General features: G+C 40.3%; 2 protein-coding genes across 2 annotated transcripts; one reads left to right on the plus strand and one right to left on the minus strand.

Annotated features, from left to right (window-relative positions):
* Positions 1-1,761: 1,761 nt before the first annotated feature.
* On the plus strand, positions 1,762-11,566 carry scn1bb (sodium channel, voltage-gated, type I, beta b). Its single transcript, XM_085446199.1, has 6 exons — positions 1,762-2,953; positions 3,039-3,205; positions 5,473-5,710; positions 6,962-7,103; positions 9,415-9,489; positions 11,072-11,566. The coding sequence occupies exons 1-5, from the start codon at positions 2,905-2,907 to the stop codon at positions 9,482-9,484; spliced, it is 666 nt and encodes a 221-aa protein (XP_085302325.1). The 5' UTR covers positions 1,762-2,904; the 3' UTR covers positions 9,485-9,489; positions 11,072-11,566.
* Positions 11,567-16,465: 4,899 nt separating this feature from the next.
* naxe (NAD(P)HX epimerase) lies at positions 16,466-21,392 on the minus strand. The gene is made up of 7 exons (XM_085446654.1): positions 21,238-21,392; positions 19,463-19,652; positions 19,276-19,384; positions 18,273-18,383; positions 18,044-18,154; positions 17,555-17,702; positions 16,466-16,917 (listed from the first exon to the last, which is right to left on the minus strand). Exons 2-7 carry the CDS (start codon positions 19,633-19,635, stop codon positions 16,718-16,720), a joined length of 852 nt encoding a protein of 283 aa, XP_085302780.1. The 5' UTR covers positions 19,636-19,652; positions 21,238-21,392; the 3' UTR covers positions 16,466-16,717.
* Between the last annotated feature and the right edge of the window lie 439 nt (positions 21,393-21,831).

A 21,831-nucleotide genomic window follows, 5' to 3' on the forward strand; every position in this document is an offset into this window, starting at 1 on the left:
GGTGAATTCTGTACATTAATATGAATAGACATCTGACTATTTTACAGGATAGACAATATAAACATTAAAATTAAAGGAATTTGGAATGTACATTGTGCCTTGGTTTAGAGTGTCTGGAAGAGAGTCCTGTCTCAGTCAATTATAGATGATGTGAGAGGGCGGGTGTGTGTGTTTAGGGCACGGATGGCTTGGGGATAGAAGCTCCTCTTGAGTCTCTCTGTCCTTGCCCGGAAGATGCGGAACCTTCTACCAGATTGCAGAAGTTGGAACAGTTTGTTGCCAGGATGGGACGGGTCCTTCAGTATCTGCGCTGCTCTAGTCCGGCATCTCCTGGTGTGTCCTGAAGCAGGGGGAGAGCAATCCTGCAGCAGCGTTCTGCTGTACGGATCACTCTCTGGAGAGCTTTTTGGTCCTTCACACAGCTGTTCCCGAACCACGGTGTCATGTTCTGTGTGAGGATGCTCTCCACAGCGCCTGTATAGAAAATCCTGAGGATCTTTGGAGGGACCCTGAACTTCCTCAGTTGTCGTAGGTGATACAGGCGCTGCCTAGCCTTTTTGGTCTGGACCTGAATGTGGGCAGCCCATGTCAGGTCTGAGGAGATGTGGACACCAAGATACTTGAAGGACTGCACCCTCTCCACTGGAGCTCCATTGATGATAATGGGCTTGTAGTCTCTGTGCTGACCCCTTCTGAAGTCCACCACCAGCTCCTTGGTCTTGCAGACGTTCAGCTGGAGGTGGTTGTCCTGGCACCACGATGCCAGATTCTTCACTTCATCCATGTAGGCCGCCTCATCGTTGTTGGAGATGGCACCCAACACCACTGTGTCGTCAGCAAACTTCACAATGGTGTTGGAGCCATGGGTGGCCACACAGTCTGAAGTGTAGAGGGAGTAGAGCAGTGGCGAGAGGACACATCCCTGAGGTGCTCCTGTGTTGATGGTGATGCTGTTGGAGAAGCACCTGCCCACCCTCACCACCTGAGTTCTGCCAGTGAGGAAGTCAAACACCCATGCACACAGACGGCTGTTAAGTCCCAGATCCCTGAGCTTTGTGAACAGTCTGCAGGGCACTATTGCGTTAAACGCTGAACTGTAATCAACAAACAGCATTCGCACATAGTTACCCTGTTTCTTGTCCACGTGGCTGAGAGTGGTGTGTAGGACGTGGGCGATAGCATCCTCTGTGGATCTGTTGGATCTGTAGGCGAACTGCAGCGGATCTGTGGTGTCTGGGATGGAGGAGGAGATGATGTTCTTCAGCAGCCTCTCAAACACCTTCATTACTACCGAGGTCAGTGCAACTGGCCGGTAATCGTTCAGGGATGAGGGTTTGCTGTTCTTGGGCACAGGGATGATGGTGGATCTTTTGAATACATTAAAATAATTTCACGAAAAATTCCTTCACTGTAGCCTACTGTAATTTTAACTGGATTTTTTGAGTCACCTCCCATTAGCGCCCCCTATAAAACAAGAAGTCCAGAAAGTGGAAGCTCTCTGATGCCCTGTATGAATCAACATGGAGTTAAATTAAAGGGCCATCTCGCCCTGTTCTCGTTTTCTTATTTATCATTTTCCATTTAATTTGCTTCCAACGCACACCGGGATCCCTGCAGCAGGTTTGAGGCAGGGTTAAATGAGCATCAGTTTAAAAAACCGTACAGAAGAGGCTCAAACAGCTGTCACATGCAGCACCTGCCCTGTCTCACACACGCTTGGCTGTTTTTACCGCAGTGCATCTGCAGCAACAGCCTCTCAACAGAGGTGCCGCTGTGGCGCAGGAAAAAACACCGTTAACTGAGCACTGGACGGATTTATTTGAGGGTTGTGTGTGTGTTTTTTTTAATTGCGTGTCTGGTTTATATGCCTGCGTGTGCGCTCACGCAGTTTGACCTGCAATGCCAACGCGAACGAAACATCTTTTCTCCGAGCACGGGGTCATTAGATAGCTGAAATTATACAAAAAAAATATATAGCTGCCATCGCAGGAGAGGACAGTATTTTTCTATATTTTTTCCAGGAGAGACGACTCTGCTCGAGGAGAGGAGGCCTGATCAGGACAGTGGCTCTGATTTCATTGATCCGATTAAGGATAATTACCATTAGACCATTAGACTGGTCTCTATTAAATACTGGTAGCGTGTACCCTGTAAAAGGTAGCCATTTGTTTCCTGCCGTAGAGCATGCAAATTGATTATAAATGCACTGGCATGTAAATGTATTGTTGACGTTTATTCAGTAGCTGGCATGTTGCACTCTTGAACACATTCATTTTAACCTCGTAAGCGTCTATACTCTCTGTAATTTTCCAACATTTAGAGCGGAGCATGCCCCAGGGAGGTCTACTGATTGCTCTCTGCATCTCATATTAAAAGGACCTCAGGAAAAAAAAATCATAACCTCAGGGTGCGGATCTGGGGAGCACTGTGAGTTAACAGATATCTGGATCGTTTCATAAGCTATTTGATTATTGATAGCAGAAAAGGTCACCGCGTGGATGCGGGAGGCCAGTGGGTGTGTAAATTGGGGGAACTGTCTCAAAAGGAGCAATAATTTGTGGCAATAAATTCTGCAACCAGAATTCTGGAAACTGTTGCCGGCTTGAGCCAAAGACCTGAGTGGTTCCACGGGACATTACATTTACGCGTATACGGTTTGCACTTTACAATGCATGTTTAGCTGCTAGTTGTCACCAACACATGACATCAGCCTGCACTTAAAAAAAAAAAACAATACAGATAAGCTTCCTGAAATCTACAAGAAAACATTTGCAAATATCCATCCTGCTATTGCAAACTCGGAGGTGCTCAGTGCGTGAGTGTCACTAGGCTCCGTGAAAGCTTCAAGAACCATTTTAGGGTTGTACTTTTTGAGGCCCCTCCTTCGATAAAACATCTGGAGTTATGGCACTACTACGTTTTCTGCTATTTTCCTTCCTCTGCACGCTGTTTGGTGAGTGGGCGGGATTCCTGGCAGTGTTTTGCTATGACACCTTGTTAACCCAGGCTGATGACATCTCTTCTTTTCTTGTAAACAGTGTACCAGTGTCACGGGGCCTGTGCAGAGGTGGACTCGGACACTGAAGCTGTAGCAGGCAAGGGTTTTAAACTGGGCTGCATCTCCTGCAAAAGAAGGAGTGAGGTGAGAGGTGAAGCCAGCGTCGAATGGTACTTCAGGCCAAAAGGGGAGGCTGACTTTTTTCTGGTGAGTGTTTCCATGAAGTGGGATTTATGGCCCTGCAGATCTGGGTTTCCCCCCATCTTTTAAAAAAAAAAAAACATTTATTAGAAGAAGGAACAAAGTATAGAAGTAACTTGCTGCTTTATTTATATAAAATAAACACTGTTCAATATATTTTCAGGGGAGACGACAGTAGGAATATGATTGTGGAACTGCATTCGTTTTCAGTTTAGAAACTTACATTTGTGAATCTGAAATTTGGCACAGAATTAAAAAAAATCAGATTAATCTGAAATTCACAAGAGTTTGCGTTATTGTCTTGATGGAGTCCAAATAAAATATCTTTCCAAACCAATCGGGAATCACTTACATAAACGTAAACATGCTGTTTCAGTAGGCAGGAGTAGAGGTAAAGCTAAAATAACTGAAAGACAAACTCATGTAAGATTACATAATGTCAGGTTTGAGTCTTTTTAAGGACACTTTCGGTAGCATAAAACCAGTGGAGCACTTTAAAGGATGCTTCTTTCACCTTGTTAATAAAGTAGAAGAAAATAACTGCAAAAGCCAGAGCTTCTTCCAGTTACTATCACACAAAACGATTTCAGTACATTTGAAGGAGAAGCAATATCCTTCAGGAAAAGAGCTCTCATTTCCTAATTGCAGTTTTGATGATGGAGATTAAAACAAATTTTAGTCTTCCAAGATCCTCACTGTGCATCGCTGAACTGGATGACATACACGTCAAGAAGTGGGCCGGTGTTGCACCAAAAAGATTTCTGATGTTTCTGATGTATGTATGTGTAATAGCTCCTCGTGTTGGTAAATTAACTGGATTTATGAAGAGGTTATCTATAAAATAATACCTAAATTCTAATCAACCCAATCCTTTTTGGCCAATTTAATAATATCTTTACAGAACTATGGTGCTATTTATGCTTGTTGCAATTTCTGCAAAATCCCTTGAAAAATACATTTATGTCAATGACACACAGCGAAGCCGCTACCTCTGCTGGACCTTAAATTCTGCTTTGTACACAACAAGCAGCACTGCTGACTATATGGGAGGTTTGGAGCAGGAAGTCTTAGTCATGCAAGCATCCATAAAATCAAACTTGTGGGCTACTTCTCTCAGGACTTGAGCTATTTATATATGCACTTATATATAGTGCACACCAAAGCTCTCCTCCTTCCTGTCGCTCTCACTTACTCGCACATAGACACCTACAGTACGGTCCTCAGTCACATAATAGCACCCAGTGATGAGACCGTCATGAGCTTCAGATGGGAATCAATTGGAACATTTTACTCCACTGAAGTCATCAAAGTGTCAGAGAGAGCTCTGCTGACCTTGTGCTGGATTCTCTGTTTGATGCCGCAGTGCATGCTGTGTTAATGTAGCCGTGGATGTATTTCAGTATAGTAGTGTCTGAACGGTCGTTTTATAATTTACAAAAATATGCCTGAACAGTTTCAGGGGAAAGTGTGTTTCATATGGGGTGACTGGGGGTGTAGACAAATTTAAATCGGAGGCAACACATCCATCTACAATATGTAACGAGGTATTTTCCTCTCACATGATATCCATTTGGAGCTGTCAAGTGTGTTTACTTAACCAATTAACTGAAAATCTAAAAAATGGAGTATGTTTTTTACTCATGAACCTGGACATATTTTTTTCATTGTTGCTTCCAATTTGAAATCAAACAATCAGGGTACAGCTGAAGTGTAGACTTTCTGCTCTAATTCAAGGGTTTAACAAACATTTAGCAATAAATGTTTACGAGTTACTGACAGTTTTTACACTAAATCCTTGATTTTCAAGAGATATGAAACACATTTCCAAAATAATAATAATAATAATAATACATCGTAGCCTAAATAACATAATAGCTCATTGGTGGATGTTCATATTAGACACCGCCAAAGTTTCAGCGTTTTTAAAAGTAACACCTGTGAGCCAAATGCTCTGTTTCTGACAGTTTCTTCTACCCTTGGCTCTGTGTGATGTCATGGAGTGTGTATATCCCAATAGAGTCATCTCAGACACCTGGTATTAGCTGTGAGAACAGAAGCTCCACCCACAACTGTTCCGATCTTCTGTTTAGGGGGGGACAGCCAATCAGAAATAAGTTCTCTTTAAGGGGGGAAACAAACTGAGCGGCTACACCAAGGCCCAGAATAACATAAATAATGAAAGATTAATTTTAACCGTCACTCATGCAAAGGTGTTGCATAAGAATATGTAACTGGTAATGAACACAACCTTAAATGATCTCTGTGTCGTCCAGATGTACACCTACAATGAGGATGGCCCCACCATTGAGAGTGACCAGTTTGAGGCTCGTGTCGACTGGAACGGAAGCAAAAGGAGCAGAGACATTCAAGATGCGTCCATATACCTGTTAAATGTCACCTTCAATGACTCGGGCACTTACCGGTGCTTTTTCAACCGCATCCTCTCCTACGAAAACTACGAGTACAACGACGTTGTCAGCAAAGTGGTGCACCTCAGTGTGGTGGGGAAAGGTACGACTTTATACAGGTCATTAGTATCTGAGCAAGTAGACTTAAAGACATCTGAAGACAGTTAACAAGAAAAAGCTAATTTATTGCTAAATGTTAAAATATATTATGCATATTGAAATAAGGTTGAAAAGTGTGGTTTGAGCAGTCAGATTTAGATTTTTTGAATTTTTTTGAATGAATTTATCTTACGTGTAAATGTGGCGATCAATGGTGGAGATGGCTGAGCATTTTCAGGCCTTAATTAGACTTAAGCAGACTCTGTCATTGCAGAAGCATTTCACAAACTGATTCACACTCACACAATACAGACCGTCACTCTTTTAAATCTCACTGTGAGTGCAGTGTGCATTCCTATTAACCTGGAGGTCCCTGAACAACAACGGAGCTTTAATATTATGAGAATGCAGCCTGCCTCCATTTTCAGAGGTTGAAGATTCTGGCACTGTCAATAAAGCAGCCTCCTAGTCTCTGTTATGATTAAAATGGAAGCAACATTCATTTTGTTTCACTTCTATTTCATCAGTGGCTGATATTTACTCTCTACAGTTTTCAATAGATGGAAGAAACATGTCTAATCGTGGATACTGACACGCTGCCAGTTCAGCAGCTTAGCTGAATTATTTAATGTTTCCTGATAAATGCATTACTATCAGACAGCATAACAGTAAGCATATATAACTGTGCGCTCTTTGGTTCAGTCTCCCAGACACGGATCAAGTCTAGTCTTAGACTTTGCGGCGATCTTAATTTAATTTCCCTTTGAATCTAGGACTAGGCTTTAAATACGTCTGGAAAACTGTCTCTTAACTGTAACTTTGGAACAAATTATGATTAATTAATAGATATTTTGCAAATATTTAGACTCTTAAGAGAGCTTTGCATAAACGAATGCCTGCAAATTGTAATGAACCGAAGCAATGTTGTGAAGTGGTCCAAAATTCCTCTGCAAGAACATGAGAGACTGTTAAAGTCATTTTATTATATATTATATATTTTGATTAAACTCAGTAGTGTCTCACAGGCAGACTGCACAATGTCACAAAAGTGATTCTTCTGCAAGAAAAACTAAGACTATTCAAGCACAGAATTCTTTATTTCGATGCGTGTGGCTCTTGTGGTTGAAAACAAAAGATTTTAGATAGAACAGATGTTTCCTCTTTAGGTTTTAGGTGGTTTCAGCTTTTTCTCGACCCCGTCAGGTCACCTTTGTTTTGTTTGTTTGTCTCGTCTTTCCTGGTTTCCTGTATGCAGCCACCAGAGGTACAGCTTCCATCGTGTCAGAGGTCATGATGTACGTGTCCATCATCGGCCTGCAGCTCTGGCTCCTCATAGAGATGATATACTGTTACAGAAAGATAGCAGCAGCTGGAGAAGAAGCATTACGAGAAGCGGCGTAAGTATTTTTCTCTTACACCTAAATGCATGCTGACTTAATGCATGTCAGAATTTTGTATATACAGTTGAGCCTTTTCATTTCAAGATTCAGCTTGAAAAGATATACAAGATGTGCTTATATGTTAAAGGCTTATAAAAGTGTTTCTGAGTGCAGTTATGAACTGGATGCAGATATGTTGGCCAATATTAGTTTGTAGCTCAAAATAAAATGAGTCACGCGTTGCTATTGTGGACCAAGATGTGTAATTAAGTCATTTTACAGTTGAAAAGGAAACAAACATATCTGAGACTCCTTATTTTCTGGCACTTATTGGCATGCATATTTGTAGATATTGATGAAAGACAAATTTGGGTTAAGGCCCGGTCACACCAGCATTATAAACTCACTCAGAGGTGCAAATGAAAGAAAATTTTAGGTCTCCAGCTGAAGGAAGTAAACACTGTGTGAGTGTAAGCTAGGGATTCCAGAATTTTGTGTCTGCAGGTTGGGTAAAAACATTTTAGGTGTTCCAATTAGGCAAAAATTAAATTAAAATAATTGTAGTTCACACTAACAGTCACCTCAAGGTGCTTTAAATGTCACAGATTTCAGGCCGAACCAAATACAGCTTTTAGAGATGGACTAATTAAACAGAAAAAACCTAAAACATTATTGAGACAATGTGGAAAATTAAAGAAACAGAAACATGACATAAAGCTAAAGAGGGCAGCAGGGTTAGAGTGTAACTGAACAAAAAACTGATAGAAACTGAGGCATTAAATGGGCACAGGAAGCAATCAGGAAAAGTGGAAACACTAGATTAACAGGGCACAGCTGAAACTAATTAAGACAATAAGAAAGGAAATAATATTAATGATAATGTACAAGAGACCGAAAAGCAACAAAATAAAACAGGAAGTACCCAAATGGGGAAACCAAGGAAAAGAGAAACACTTGACAACAAAATTCAAGAAGACATCAGAGAGACCAGACCAAACCAAATCAAATCAAGTATAGGGGTATTCTAAACGTTGAAGAAAAACTGATTTCAAAAGTAAGAAGAACTAAAACACTAAATGAGAATCTTGAGATGAAATAGAACCTAGAAGTAATCAACACATCCGTTACATTTTTGCTATAATTACAAAAAACCTCAACGATAAACTAAGAAATCCTTACCGAAGGAAAAACCCAACAAAATCCACAGATTATGTTATTTTATTGCAAGGTAAAGACTGCACATCGTTATAGAGAGAACCCACAAAAAATCAGAGGATCCACTGTGAGTAAGAACTACCGTTTAACAAGAAGAACCTTCCGGCAGAACCAAGCTGTGGGAGGGCAGCAACCTGGCCTGAATGGTTGAGAGATGAGGGTAAAAGGAAGAAAGGAAAGGAAAGCAGAGAGAGACCACGAGCAGACACAAAGTATAGGAGGAAGTAGACAAAGGTTGCAGTAGTTGCATATAAGCACATCCAGGAGAGTGGGAAGAACTGCTCAGTGCCTCATGGGAAGTGTCCCAGCAGCCTGAAGCAGCATACCTAAGGGATCATTCAGTCACCTGATCCAGCCCTAACTATAAGCTTTATAAAATAAATGAGAGCATTCTTTGGAGTTGAGAGGGTATTTGTCTCCTGAATCCAAACAGGAGAAAATGACATCATAAAAAGGTGGATGTTAACCCAACCCAAACTCAACCCTAAATGCTCATTTTAACTCATGACCTGTTGCATGTTAAGAAGTTAACTTTCCTCGGTGTGCAAAAGGAGAAGAAACACAGAAGAGGGATATGGTTTGGCAGACTGCCAAAGAGACAAATTTATATGCAGAAATGATAAGAGATATGTGAAAGCAGTTGCGGTTTCCTTCTCATTGATACTTGTTTATTAGGTGTTATTTTGGCTTACAGTGTTTGACGTGAATGGTAATTTCCTCAAAAACAAATTTGGTGTGAGTCGGAAGTTGTGAAAAGTGTGTATTTCCCCATGAGTCATGTCATTGTTTATTGTCCTGCTATAATCACACCTATAATTTTAACTTTTGCCTTTGCCTGCTATATCATTGTTTCCTTTACTATAAGACTGTCGCTGTCTCCATCGTGTTTGTGTGCGTTCACTTGTGTGTCTTTGTCCCGTTCCCTCTTGTCGCCTTGTCGTGTTTTCATCCTGCCATCCTCCTCCCTAGTCAAAACCAAAACCTTCCTCCTGTAAGTCGAAAAGAAAATCAAACCTGTATCTTTTTATTTTTGCATTTTTTAACCCATGTCATTGTGATAAAAGAAAACATTGCAGATGATTACTGAAAATGATTTTCTTTTTTTCCTTTCCAGAAATGCTGAATATTTAGCGATAGCCTCGGAAAGTAAAGATAACTGTGCAGGGGTACAAGTCGGAGAATAGCACAGGTACGTTGTGATCATTTAATGAAAATGGATGTCATCTTTCCATAAAAGATACCTACTGTTACAATGTATTTTAGAATGATTAGAAACACTACATAAATGTCATTAAACCCTGTCAGCTGACCACTCCTAACCACGGCTTTGTTTCAAACATCATGTTTGATCTATGTAAACTGTGTCCCTGTAGCAACAATAACGACGTCAAGTATAAAATATAAAAGAAAAAAATGCTCTTTACTTATTATCTAGTCTAGCAATTTTCTGATTGTATTATTATGGTGAAAGTTTTGTTATTTCTAGACTGTGTACTTTTATTGAAAACATTATGTAAAGGTCATTAAGGGTCATTTTTGCACTTTTCTATGGATATAGCAAAATTGTTCTATGGATGTCCATGAAGCTAAGCTAGGCTATTAGACTGCTAACTTAACATTTACTAGAAAGTGCAAAATAAACTTTGTAGATTTAAATACTGAGTTCTTGCACTAAAGTATATTTTTGAGGGAAATTAATGACAGGTTAGAAAGGTGGATCCCTTGAATTTCTGCTCAACTATATTTTTTCACAGCTAAAGTGTTAAAGTGGGACCAGCTTTGCTAATTGTGTGATACAAATACTGTACCTTCAGTTAGGTGAAAATGTGTGGGTTTTAGACGTCAGACTAACACCCACACAATACATGTGTGTGCAAGGGGGGGGACACAGTTGGAGAGGTGAACATGCAAGGGGCAAAGGTAGTGAAAGTAGATGAATTTAAATACCTGGGCTCAACCATCCAAAGCAAAAGACAATGTACAAGAGAGATGAAGAAGCGAGTGTAGGCAGGATGGAGTGGGTGGAGGCAAGTGTTAGGGGTGATTTCTGGCAGAAGGATAGAAGCAAGAGTGAAAGAGAAAATGTACAAGATGGTAGTGAGACCTGCTGTGATGCATGTTTTGGAGATGGTGGTACTAACAAAAAGAAGATGCTAACATTTTCACTGGTAGTGACCAGAATAGACAGGATTAGAGACCACTGCATCAGAGGGACAGCTCAGGTAGGGCAGTTTGGAGCCAAAGTTAGAAAGGAAAGGCTGACATATGCAGAGGAGGGAAGGTGGATATATCTGACAAAGGATGTTGAAGATGCAAGTCAGGAAGAAAAGAGGAAGACTGCAGAGAAGATTCATGATGTAGTGAAGGAGGACATGCAGAGGGTTGTTGTGACAGAGGAGGAGATGGATGCAGATGATCTACCCCTAAGGACACGATAATAAACCTTTGTGAAATATTAGGAATTAAGTATTATTGGAGTCCAAAAGGCTACACCACCATGTACTCCAAACCTCATTACTAAATATAAAACTGATTTGTTTTCTCTAATAAAGTGTAAAAGCATTATTTATGGCACCATCTAACACAGATATGTTGTCACTGATTAGGTGTGCAAAGCTGAAACTAATGGAAAACAGCTGTGAGATCATTTTAATTATTTAAATGTGGCTGTAGAGGTTGGATTAGTTAGAGATAAACTGGATTTTCTACAAGCTCAGTCGCTTTGATTCTGCGCCAGCACTTCCATTTACGTGAGCCGTCTTTGTCCTCAGGCTTTCTTCATGGACTGAAAACATCCTTCCACTTAACGACCTGCACGATGACAACCTGAGGGAAAAACTCTTCGTCTCAAACCTCTATTTTACCTTCTTAACAAACCGAACAAAGGACAACACACTAGGAGAGCATGGTACCAGCACTGTATATAGTACCCTGTGCACAAAAAGCATGTTCTGCACTTATATGAGAAACCATTATGCATTAATGAACCACATTGTCTGAAGCATATACTGTACGTTCAGTATTTGTCTTTAAGTATATGTAGTCATGCATTTAATATGAGTGGTTTTGTGGAGAGTCCATGAGGCTAATTGTCCAAGAAAGCTTTTTACTAAATCATCACCACATAATGTATAAAAAACACCATATGTGTAAGTGATTTCTAAAATAGAATGTGATGGGCTACAATAGACTGTATTTCTAAATTAACTGCTAGTTATAGATTCAGTCAATAATAAAGATGTATTAATAAAAATGGAGAAAACGTGGTTGAAAATTGTCGTGCTTGGATATTATGATTGATGATTATGATGAAGATTTCAAGTGAGGTCTGCTCAGCTCCAGCTCCATTTTTAATGTTCAAAACAACTTTTTTTTTTTTTTATTCTTCTACTGGACCTGTCTAATATGAGCGTCCACTTTTGTAACCATATTTAGAAACCAGTGATTTATTTTGAAAGTTACTGGTGCCAGGGGGAGCAGTGTAAGTAGTTCATAAACTGCTGATATACTGGAATTTTCCCCCACACAAACATCTCTTGGATTTGCAGTCTGAAAATTGTCCAAATAAGAGAAAATACCCAGTGAGCAGCAGTTCTCTGGCTGAAAACGCCTTGTTGATTCCAGTAGCAGCACACCACACTATATGACACTCACCTTTAAGAAAAACAAGATGAGGACAAATATAAAGCAGAGATGTGTTTCTGTTAGAGGAGTTAACCTGTGGAATAGTTATGACAGTGATTTAAAAAGGTGTAGTTCATTTTCCTTGTTTAAAAACATGTTTAAAAATAGAGTATTAGAAAAATATATATATCAAGAATGAAAAGAGCAAAAAGGAGAAAAAAAACAACAACCTCTTGATTCTTTTGCTTTGATGTAGTTACTTATCTAAGGTGGAAAGTTTTTTTACTTTGTTTTTGTTTGTTTGTTTGTTTGTTTGGTTGGTTTTTGCTTTGTTTTATTATTTTCTTCAAGCCCTGTGTACAGGAGCTGCATACAAAAAGATATTTTGTGAAAAGGGTTGGAGTAATAAGCAAATGCTTCTGCCAATACCTTTTGATTAGCCTTGTCTCATGCTTTCTTTCTTTATGGTAGATTTTTGTTCTGTTTTCACTGTTTGTTTGTTTTTTCACTGTTTTCACTGAGATTTGAATTTGAATGCTAATCAATCAAATCAAATCAAATCAAAAAACCTAAGAACAGGAAACCGAGGCTACAATTAGAAAAACATGGTCTGATCTGATGCGTCTCAGTTTCTGCTGCAACATTTGGATGACAGGGTCAGAATTTGGCATAAACATGAAAGTATGGACCCATCCTGCCTCGTGAGTGGTTAAGCTGCTGGTGATGGTGTAACGGTGCAGGGGATATTTTCTCGGTACGCTTTGGCCTCCTTAATACCAACTGAGCATTGCTTAATTGCTGCTGACCATGGCTATCCCTTTATGACCACAGTGTGTCCATCTTCTGATGTCTGCTTCCAGGGGGATGATACTCCACGTCACACAGTTTAAATAATCTCCAGCTTGTTTCTTAGATGATACTGAATTCAGTCCACTCAAATTACCTCCAGTCACCAGATCTAGGAGCAGTACGGCAGATTGTTTCATGTCAATGCACCAAAATCTCTGAGGGATGTTTCCAGCACCTTTTTGAGTCTATGCCACAGAGAATTGAAGCAGTTCTGAAGGTAAAGAGGGCCTAACCCATTATTAGTAGAGATGGACCGATCCGATATTACGTATCGGTATCGGTCCGATACTGACCTAAATGACTGGATCGGATATCGGAGAAAAATAAAAAATGTAATCCGATCCATTAAATATCAGGAAAGCACCTCACAAAACTTGCAACACGCCGTAACTCACCTCAGAACGTTAGCATGTCGGAGCAGTATGCATCACGTGATAGAGCGGCTGTGGCATGCGGGACCTGTGGTCTGGATAGCATGTGGAGCTTCGCTAGCAACCTGGCATTTCATCTCCGACAAAGTTATCCCCGAGAGAAGTAAAGCAAGTGTGTAAGTCCATCTCTGAATGTTTGTAAAGCATTCCTGCGTTAAGCTTAACGAGCGACTGCCTCTCGCTCTCCTGCTGCTACTTCAATCGTGAAACTGCTTAAATGATCAGCTGATCGGCTTTTCTGTCGCGAGTCCGTCTTTGTTTTTGGCCCACTTTGCACCAGAAAGAGGAAACCAGCGGCTGAACAACAGCAGCACGTTTAAGCTTGATAAGCTGTTGTTAGAATTTATTTAATATTACTTTCTACACCAGGATCTTTTTCTACGTAGCTGACGCTGGTAACTGTGCAGGGGCGGATCTAGCAAAGTTTAGCCAGGGGGGCCGATAGGGCATTAACTGGGAAAAGGGGGCACAAAGACATACTTTTCTTTCTTATTCTCATTTAAAATGTCTAGCTTTTAATAAATAATTATCTGACACACAAAGTTTTAATTTGATGTAAAATGAATAGAAGTCAATTACTGTATATAGTGACTATTAAGTCTAATATATATACTAGAGATGGACCGATCCGATATTACGTATCGGTATCGGTCCGATACTGACCTAAATGACTGGATCGGATATCGGAGAAAAATAAAAAATGTAATCCGATCCATTAAATATCAGGAAAGCACCTCACAAAACTTGCAACACGCCGTAACTCACCTCAGAACGTTAGCATGTCGGAGCAGTATGCATCACGTGATAGAGCGGCTGTGGCATGCGGGACCTGTGGTCTGGATAGCATGTGGAGCTTCGCTAGCAACCTGGCATTTCATCTCCGACAAAGTTATCCCCGAGAGAAGTAAAGCAAGTGTGTAAGTCCATCTCTGAATGTTTGTAAAGCATTCCTGCGTTAAGCTTAACGAGCGACTGCCTCTCGCTCTCCTGCTGCTACTTCAATCGTGAAACTGCTTAAATGATCAGCTGATCGGCTTTTCTGTCGCGAGTCCGTCTTTGTTTTTGGCCCACTTTGCACCAGAAAGAGGAAACCAGCGGCTGAACAACAGCAGCACGTTTAAGCTTGATAAGCTGTTGTTAGAATTTATTTAATATTACTTTCTACACCAGGATCTTTTTCTACGTAGCTGACGCTGGTAACTGTGCAGGGGCGGATCTAGCAAAGTTTAGCCAGGGGGGCCGATAGGGCATTAACTGGGAAAAGGGGGCACAAAGACATACTTTTCTTTCTTATTCTCATTTAAAATGTCTAGCTTTTAATAAATAATTATCTGACACACAAAGTTTTAATTTGATGTAAAATGAATAGAAGTCAATTACTGTATATAGTGACTATTAAGTCTAATATATATACCCTAGTAAGTTTTCCTTTGGGAAGGTACCATCTGTGCAGTCTGCAATTTTGTTGAAGAAAGATGTTGAATCTATTTAATATTTCTTGAAAAATAATTGATTTCTGTGCATTTTTTTTTCACACTGCATCAAATTAAGGTTGATTACGTCGATTAAGCATCATGAGGTGGCGCGTGAGGGGTGGTTCCCTATTTTTTATTTATTTATTTTTGTTGTTGCTGGGAGTTGGAACCCTATTAGTTAGGTTGCTTAATATTTCTGCTAAGTACTCTTTAAAATACCAGAATAGGGAGGATGGTGTAGGTCTAAGTTTATTAGATTGATCAGTATTGCTGAACTATGAAATATTTTTTTTGTATACAGGTATAACAGAATAGCTTTAGTGTAGTTGTTGTTTTAAACTTGAGTATGAACTTGCAGACTTGCAAAATGCAGCAAGATATTTAAAAAAACAGTTTTGTTGATTAAAAAACACTATATCGGATTCATATCGGTATCGGCAGATATCCAAATTTATGATATCGGTATCGGTATCGGACATAAAAAAGTGGTATCGTGCCATCTCTAATATATACCCTAGTAAGTTTTCCTTTGGGAAGGTACCATCTGTGCAGTCTGCAATTTTGTTGAAGAAAGATGTTGAATCTATTTAATATTTCTTGAAAAATAATTGATTTCTGTGCATTTTTTTTTTCACACTGCATCAAATTAAGGTTGATTACGTCGATTAAGCATCATGAGGTGGCGCGTGAGGGGTGGTTCCCTATTTTTTATTTATTTATTTTTGTTGTTGCTGGGAGTTGGAACCCTATTAGTTAGGTTGCTTAATATTTCTGCTAAGTACTCTTTAAAATACCAGAATAGGGAGGATGGTGTAGGTCTAAGTTTATTAGATTGATCAGTATTGCTGAACTATGAAATATTTTTTTTGTATACAGGTATAACAGAATAGCTTTAGTGTAGTTGTTGTTTTAAACTTGAGTATGAACTTGCAGACTTGCAAAATGCAGCAAGATATTTAAAAAAACAGTTTTGTTGATTAAAAAACACTATATCGGATTCATATCGGTATCGGCAGATATCCAAATTTATGATATCGGTATCGGTATCGGACATAAAAAAGTGGTATCGTGCCATCTCTAATTATTAGCATGCTGTACCTAATGAAATGACTGGTGAGTGTACGTATATGCATCCAGCCATCCATTTTCTTCCGCTTATCCGGGGCTGGGTTGCGAGGGCAGCAGCCCAAGCAGAGAAGCCCAGACCTCCCTCTCCCCAGCCACCTCCTCCAGCTTATCCAGGGGAACACCAAGGCGTTCCAGGCCGGCCAAGATATAATCTCTCCAGCGTGTCCTGGGTCTGCCCCGGGCCTCCTCCTGGTGAAACATGCCCAGAAAACCTTACCCAGGAGGCGCCCAGTGAGCATCCTTGTCAGATGCCCGAACCACCTCAGCTGGCTCCTTTCGATGTGGAGGAGCAGCGGCTCTACTCTGAGCCCCTCCCGGATGGCCGAACTTCTCACCCCATCTCTAAGGGAGAGGCCAGCCACCCTTTGGAGGAAGCTCATTTCCACCGCTTGTATTCGCAATCTTGTTCTTTCGGTCACTACCCACAGCTCGTGACCATAGGTGAGGGTAGGGACGTAGATCGACCGGTAGATTGAAAGCTTCGCTTTTACACTCAGCTCTGTCTTCACCACAACAGACCGGTACAGCGTCCGCATCACTGCAGCCGCTGCACCAATCAGTCTGTCGATCTCCCGCTCCCTTCTCCCATCACGTATATACGTGTACGTATATGTAAAAAAAAAATTTGGGAAAAGCAGAATATATGAACTTTAAAAAGTTTGTCAGTTTGTCAGAGAAAGAATTTTTTTATTTTCATATTTACTTTAGCTGATGCTGCCGCAGGTGTGATGACAGCATACGATTATGTCACATAAGCTCTCTTAAAATCAACAAACAAGACGTGTTAATGAGTGAACGGATGTCACGCTGCTGGCTGTTTCACCCAGTTTACAGCCTTTATGCTGAGCTAAGCTGATTGCTTTATAACGCCAGTGACAGCTTATTTCCCTTCAGTGATGGCCCACATCTCTTAGAGTTGCAAAACACAGTCTGTGCCGGGGTACTGGGGCAGGTTGAGTTGATATTTCTTCTCCAAGCCAGGTGGCACAAATCTGCCTCCCAAGAAGTGATATCGTCCTTTAAACAGGGAGGCGGATTTCTTTGGTGCAGTGAGAGAGATGAGCATGTCAGGCTGGAGTCCATCTGTGCTACCCTGCTCCACATCCCAACCTTTAACATGAAAACAAACAAAAAAAGGCTGTCACTAACCAGCTGAAATTTCTGTTTCCTGAGATAATCTGCAGTATGTCTGTTAGCGACAGTTGTTAGACCCAAATCAATATCCTCTGTTTGGGAGCGCGGACATGCAGCAGGCTTCATGCAGTTATTGATTATAATCATTCCAGACTGTTGACAGATGCACTGCAGTTTAATAAATCCTCACTGACAATAAGCAGAACTCCACAACATTGCTGGCAAGCCGTACTGCAGCGAGGAGGACTGCAAAACCACATGTTTTTCAGCTAAAAGCTGGCTATACATTGGGTTTAGTTTAAGAGGTAATGCTAGCAAAAGTTAATACATCCATTTTTATAAGAGACATTTCAATTCAAGGTTGTGGCGACATGGAGCTTTCCCCAGCTGCCATGAGCTGGGAGGCGGGTTATATCGTTGAAGGGTTAGCAGTCTGTCAGCATGGCTAACAAAGAAAAACAGCACTTCACATTCACATCTTCATGGTGATGTGCTAACCCCTGCCCCACTATACTGGTGCATGCCTTATTGATTACTTTTTAATGGCAGTAATTTTGTATTGTAACCAGTTACTTCACAAAGTAATGTCACCCAAGGACTGGTGAGGACTGACCTGAGGGGATGTCGATGCTGGCTGTGGGCACTGTGGACTTTTTCAGTGTGTCCAAGATGGAGCCAAAGGGCTCTCGCACAGCTCCCTTGAAGCTGAAGCCAAAGATGGCGTCTATCACCAGGTTGTATGCTTCATCAATCGCTTTGGCCTGAGGAGACAGTTTTACCCAGATAAGTTAGTTTCAAAGGAATTAATCAATAGCTTGAAAGCACATTTATTTCAGTGAGTAAATCCATCAACTAAAGCTCCTCTTAGCTACCAATGAAATTATTCACTATCTAGTTTGCTGTAATAAAAACAGAGCTATTATCCCCTCAGTATCATTTAGACAGCTAATTTAAACTGGAGCCTAATTACATTAGCTCTGTTCATGTGTAACAGAGCATTTGTACAGCTTCATACAAAATGCACAGTCAGAAAACAATAAGCAGTGTGTCTGTGTGTTTACATTGGATAAAGCTGCAGCTACATATTTTATTAACACCAAACCTCAGGCATCTCAGTCAGGAAGGGGATCTCCATTTTCTGGCACTGTGTGGTTAGGCCTTGGAACAGCGGCTTGTTTGGCCTCTTTGGGTACAGGATGGTCGGCTCGTAACCCTGAAATCAGACACACAAAGTACTAACGAGGAAAAAGGAATTTAGGATTTTAAGGCTGAATGAGGATGTGAAAATAAATGGTTTACTTTCCTCTTCTGTGAAATTGAGAGACACTCACAAAGAGTTTCAGATGCCGGGCACAGACCAGGCCATCGCCCCCGTTGTTACCTGGTCCACAAATCACTAGCAGAGAAGGTCTGGCTTTCACCAGAGAAGTAAGTGGATATGCCTGAAGGAAAAGAAGAAAGCAAAATAAACTTTGATATATTTAACCTCCTAGGACCTGGCGTCCACATATGTGGACATCACATTTTGGGTTGTTTAGACCAAAATCCTAAATTTTGCTCTACAAGGGCCTGATATCCACTTACGAGGACATTATACTGCCACTGTTCTATCGAAATTTTAGACAAATATCCTCATATGTGGCTCTAATTTTTCTCAGAAACAAAAATCAGGTAAAAAATATGGCAATTCTTTGTTTTTACATTCATTGGGTCACAATCAGCCCAAATATCAAAGAGAAATTAAAATTGCATGTCATGGAAGAGTTTGGGTCTTAGGAGGTTAAGGGCCCGTTCTGTGTTAGTTACGCAAACCAAGTAAAGCTTCTTCCTGCACCTTCGAGCAAAATGCAGTTGTATCAAGTGCATCTCAATTCCACAACAGCAAACTTAAAAGTGCAGTTGAAAATATTTCAGACTTTGATTGTGCAAAAAGACGAATGTTTCAACATTACTATAACGTCATCAAGTGTAATGTTACTTTAGTCTGACTACAGAAAAATAAAGGCTGACGAGTAAGATTAGATCAGAGTTTTGGGGGAAATTCATCACACGATTTTTGCGTAACTGGTTGGTAGCTGTCTATTTACATCAATGTTTAAACTTTTATTTTTGTAACTGGATTAAGTGGCTCAACCATAGAATAGAAGAAAAAAGTGAAAATATTTCTACACCCCACTTTCGACCCTTGTTTCTTTCTTCAAACCCTAAAGACACCAAACTCATTTTTGAGCAGCTGGAATAGGTAGAGGTCTCACATTAGTTCCTGAAATAATTATTTTACATTCCTCCCGTTAGATTTGCATTTCAAAAATAAGAGCCCACGGTGACGCTCACCCGTGTGACGGCTGTGGCACAGCTGAGTCCAGCCAGCTCCATCAGTTGATCCACACTGAAGCCGTACTCACTGAAGAGCTCCTCGTCGATGTGCTGGGCCTCCTCCTGCCTGTGAAGTATTTACAGGTCAGTCTAGGCTCATGAAGTCTGGTTTTACTCTTATGTGTGAAAAGGTTAAAACCTTCACCCGAGATATTTGATGGCCTGGGCCATGGTGGACGCTGGTGTGCTGCTGAAACAGTCCTTTCTGTGGCTGTTAGCTGCAGCGGGCAACGGGCATGTCCCTGCCTGAGCGAGGGCTGTCGCGGCTCGTGAGGTCACCAGGAAGCCGATCCCAAACAGAGCTCGAACGCTCAACATCCAGATGATACAAGCTCCTGAGGAAATTTAAGAAAAGACCACAGTGAGCAATGTTCAGTCTGCTGATGACGCAGGTTTCACTCCTTTCGCTGTTTCCTTGCTTTTATTTGCTCACACCTGCAGACTGCAAACTTAGAATCAGTCATTCCCTTCGTCTGCGTTGCTGCTTAGTATGCGTTAAAGAAAGAGGTGAGACACCCCACTCTCACACAGTCTGTGCAACACCAGAACATGGTTGATTAAAACTAAATAAAAAAACCCATACTAGGCATTTAAAAAACAAAATTCCACAACAAAAATGAACTAAAATGATACTGTGTTATTACAAAACTAATACAGTAAAGATAAACTGAGTGTATTTTCTGTGTAACCATCAAAACAAAAAAATAATCTAAGTGCAGTAATATTTACAGATCTGACTGCTTTATTTCCTCCCACAGGAGAAAATCCTCTTGAATTAGACCACTGCAGCATTAAAAAAATAAGAATAACAATAATAAAAACAAATGTAAATAGATTACAAGTAACTTATTTTATGTAAATACACTAATAATCAATACAGAGAAAACTATTATCTGTATCGCTAAAATTATGTGAAAAGGAACATTATCACAGGAATCTCTGCAATCCTGTGAAAAACTAATTACAGCCCATGATTCAGCAGCTTGTAGCACCACCTTTAGCAGCAATCATTTCCTGTATGAGTTTATCAGCCTCTAACATCACTAAGGGGGAATTTTGTCCTACTCTTCTTTATAACATTGCTTCGGTTCCTTGAGGTTTGCAGGTATTTATTAATGCACAGCTTTCTTAAGAGCCTGCTGCATTTTAATCATGCTGAGGTCTTTCACCTGGCCATTGTAACACCTTGATTCTTTTCTTTTTCACAAATTTGCTGCTGTGCTAGACATCACTGTCCTGTTGCATGACTGAATTTGGGTCAGGCTTTAGCTGTCAGACAGATTAAAGAACAGTTGAATCAAATATGAACTGGTGCAGACAGTCAACCTGGTGACTGTAAGGTGACCACATCCTGTGTCTGCAAAACACTCCTTCCAAACGAGCCAGACTTGTTTAATCTTTCTCTAACAGTTCATTGCACAGATCGATCTTTTGGTGAATTTGCTGGGAAGTTTGTGGTACTGTGTTGACACACCTGAATGTTGCAGACCAGCAAAAGTGCCTAAACTTGTGCTTTTACAGAGGTGCTCATGATCAATTAATCGTGATTAGCAGCACCTTACTGCTACATACCCTCTTAATTACAATGAAAGCAGTCAGGGTTTACTTATTAATCCACATGACTGCACAGAAATAAAAAGTGTCTGAACTATGAACACTGAAGTGAAACAGATTTCACTTGCTAACATCCAGTTCGATTTATGTTCAGATCAACGCGACTAATATTTGTAAATGTTTATTAGCATTTGTATTTTTTTTTATCTGCATTACACGGTTATGTGGATATTACTGTGTACACATTAATGTCGCAGGGCTACAGTAGGAGCACTCTCATGTCCACTTCACTGTTATCTAGCTCTGACTTGCTAGCTAACGTTTAGCATTTGCTCCACTTCGTGTCAAAACATTAGCGACACTCACCAAATTTTAACACCCTTTTTCTTGCAGACAGCTTCACATGCAGTTTTGTCCTTTTAAACCACAGAGCTCTTAGTTTTGGAACTTTGACGCTGTGCAAGAGCAACACTTGCACCCTGACCTTGTAGGCTACTTCCGGGTTTGAAAGCGACCTGAAAACCAGGATTCCAAAATAAAAGCCTGCTCTCAGTCGGAGAGACTGCAGTAAAAGACACACTTTTCTAATTAAAATGAGAAAATATGCGTAACCCTTACTATATATAAATGAAGTAGAATCCCTATATGCCAGCTATATAGAATCAGACCCATGTGACACACGATATAAGCCCATTTTATACATTCTTTTTTATATCCTTAATTTAACTATAACTAGTAAAGCACAAATGTTCAAAAACATTTCCATTAAAGATATTCCAGTAAATAATTCTTTATAAAAACAGAAGGTCTATGAGCAGAAATTTCATTTATGATTTGGAATGTTCATTATATATATGAACGATTTGATTTTGAAAATATTTTTATTTATTTTTTGTAATTTCAAGAAGCAGGAATTCCTTCTAAATAGCGGAGAAAAGGTACAAAAAATATAAAAGAAAT

This window comes from Copadichromis virginalis, linkage group LG22 (assembly GCF_057382275.1).
Source record: "Copadichromis virginalis isolate Kocher_CV1m ecotype Utaka linkage group LG22, C_Virginalis_male_GT1.1, whole genome shotgun sequence".
Lineage (NCBI taxonomy): Eukaryota > Metazoa > Chordata > Actinopteri > Cichliformes > Cichlidae > Copadichromis > Copadichromis virginalis.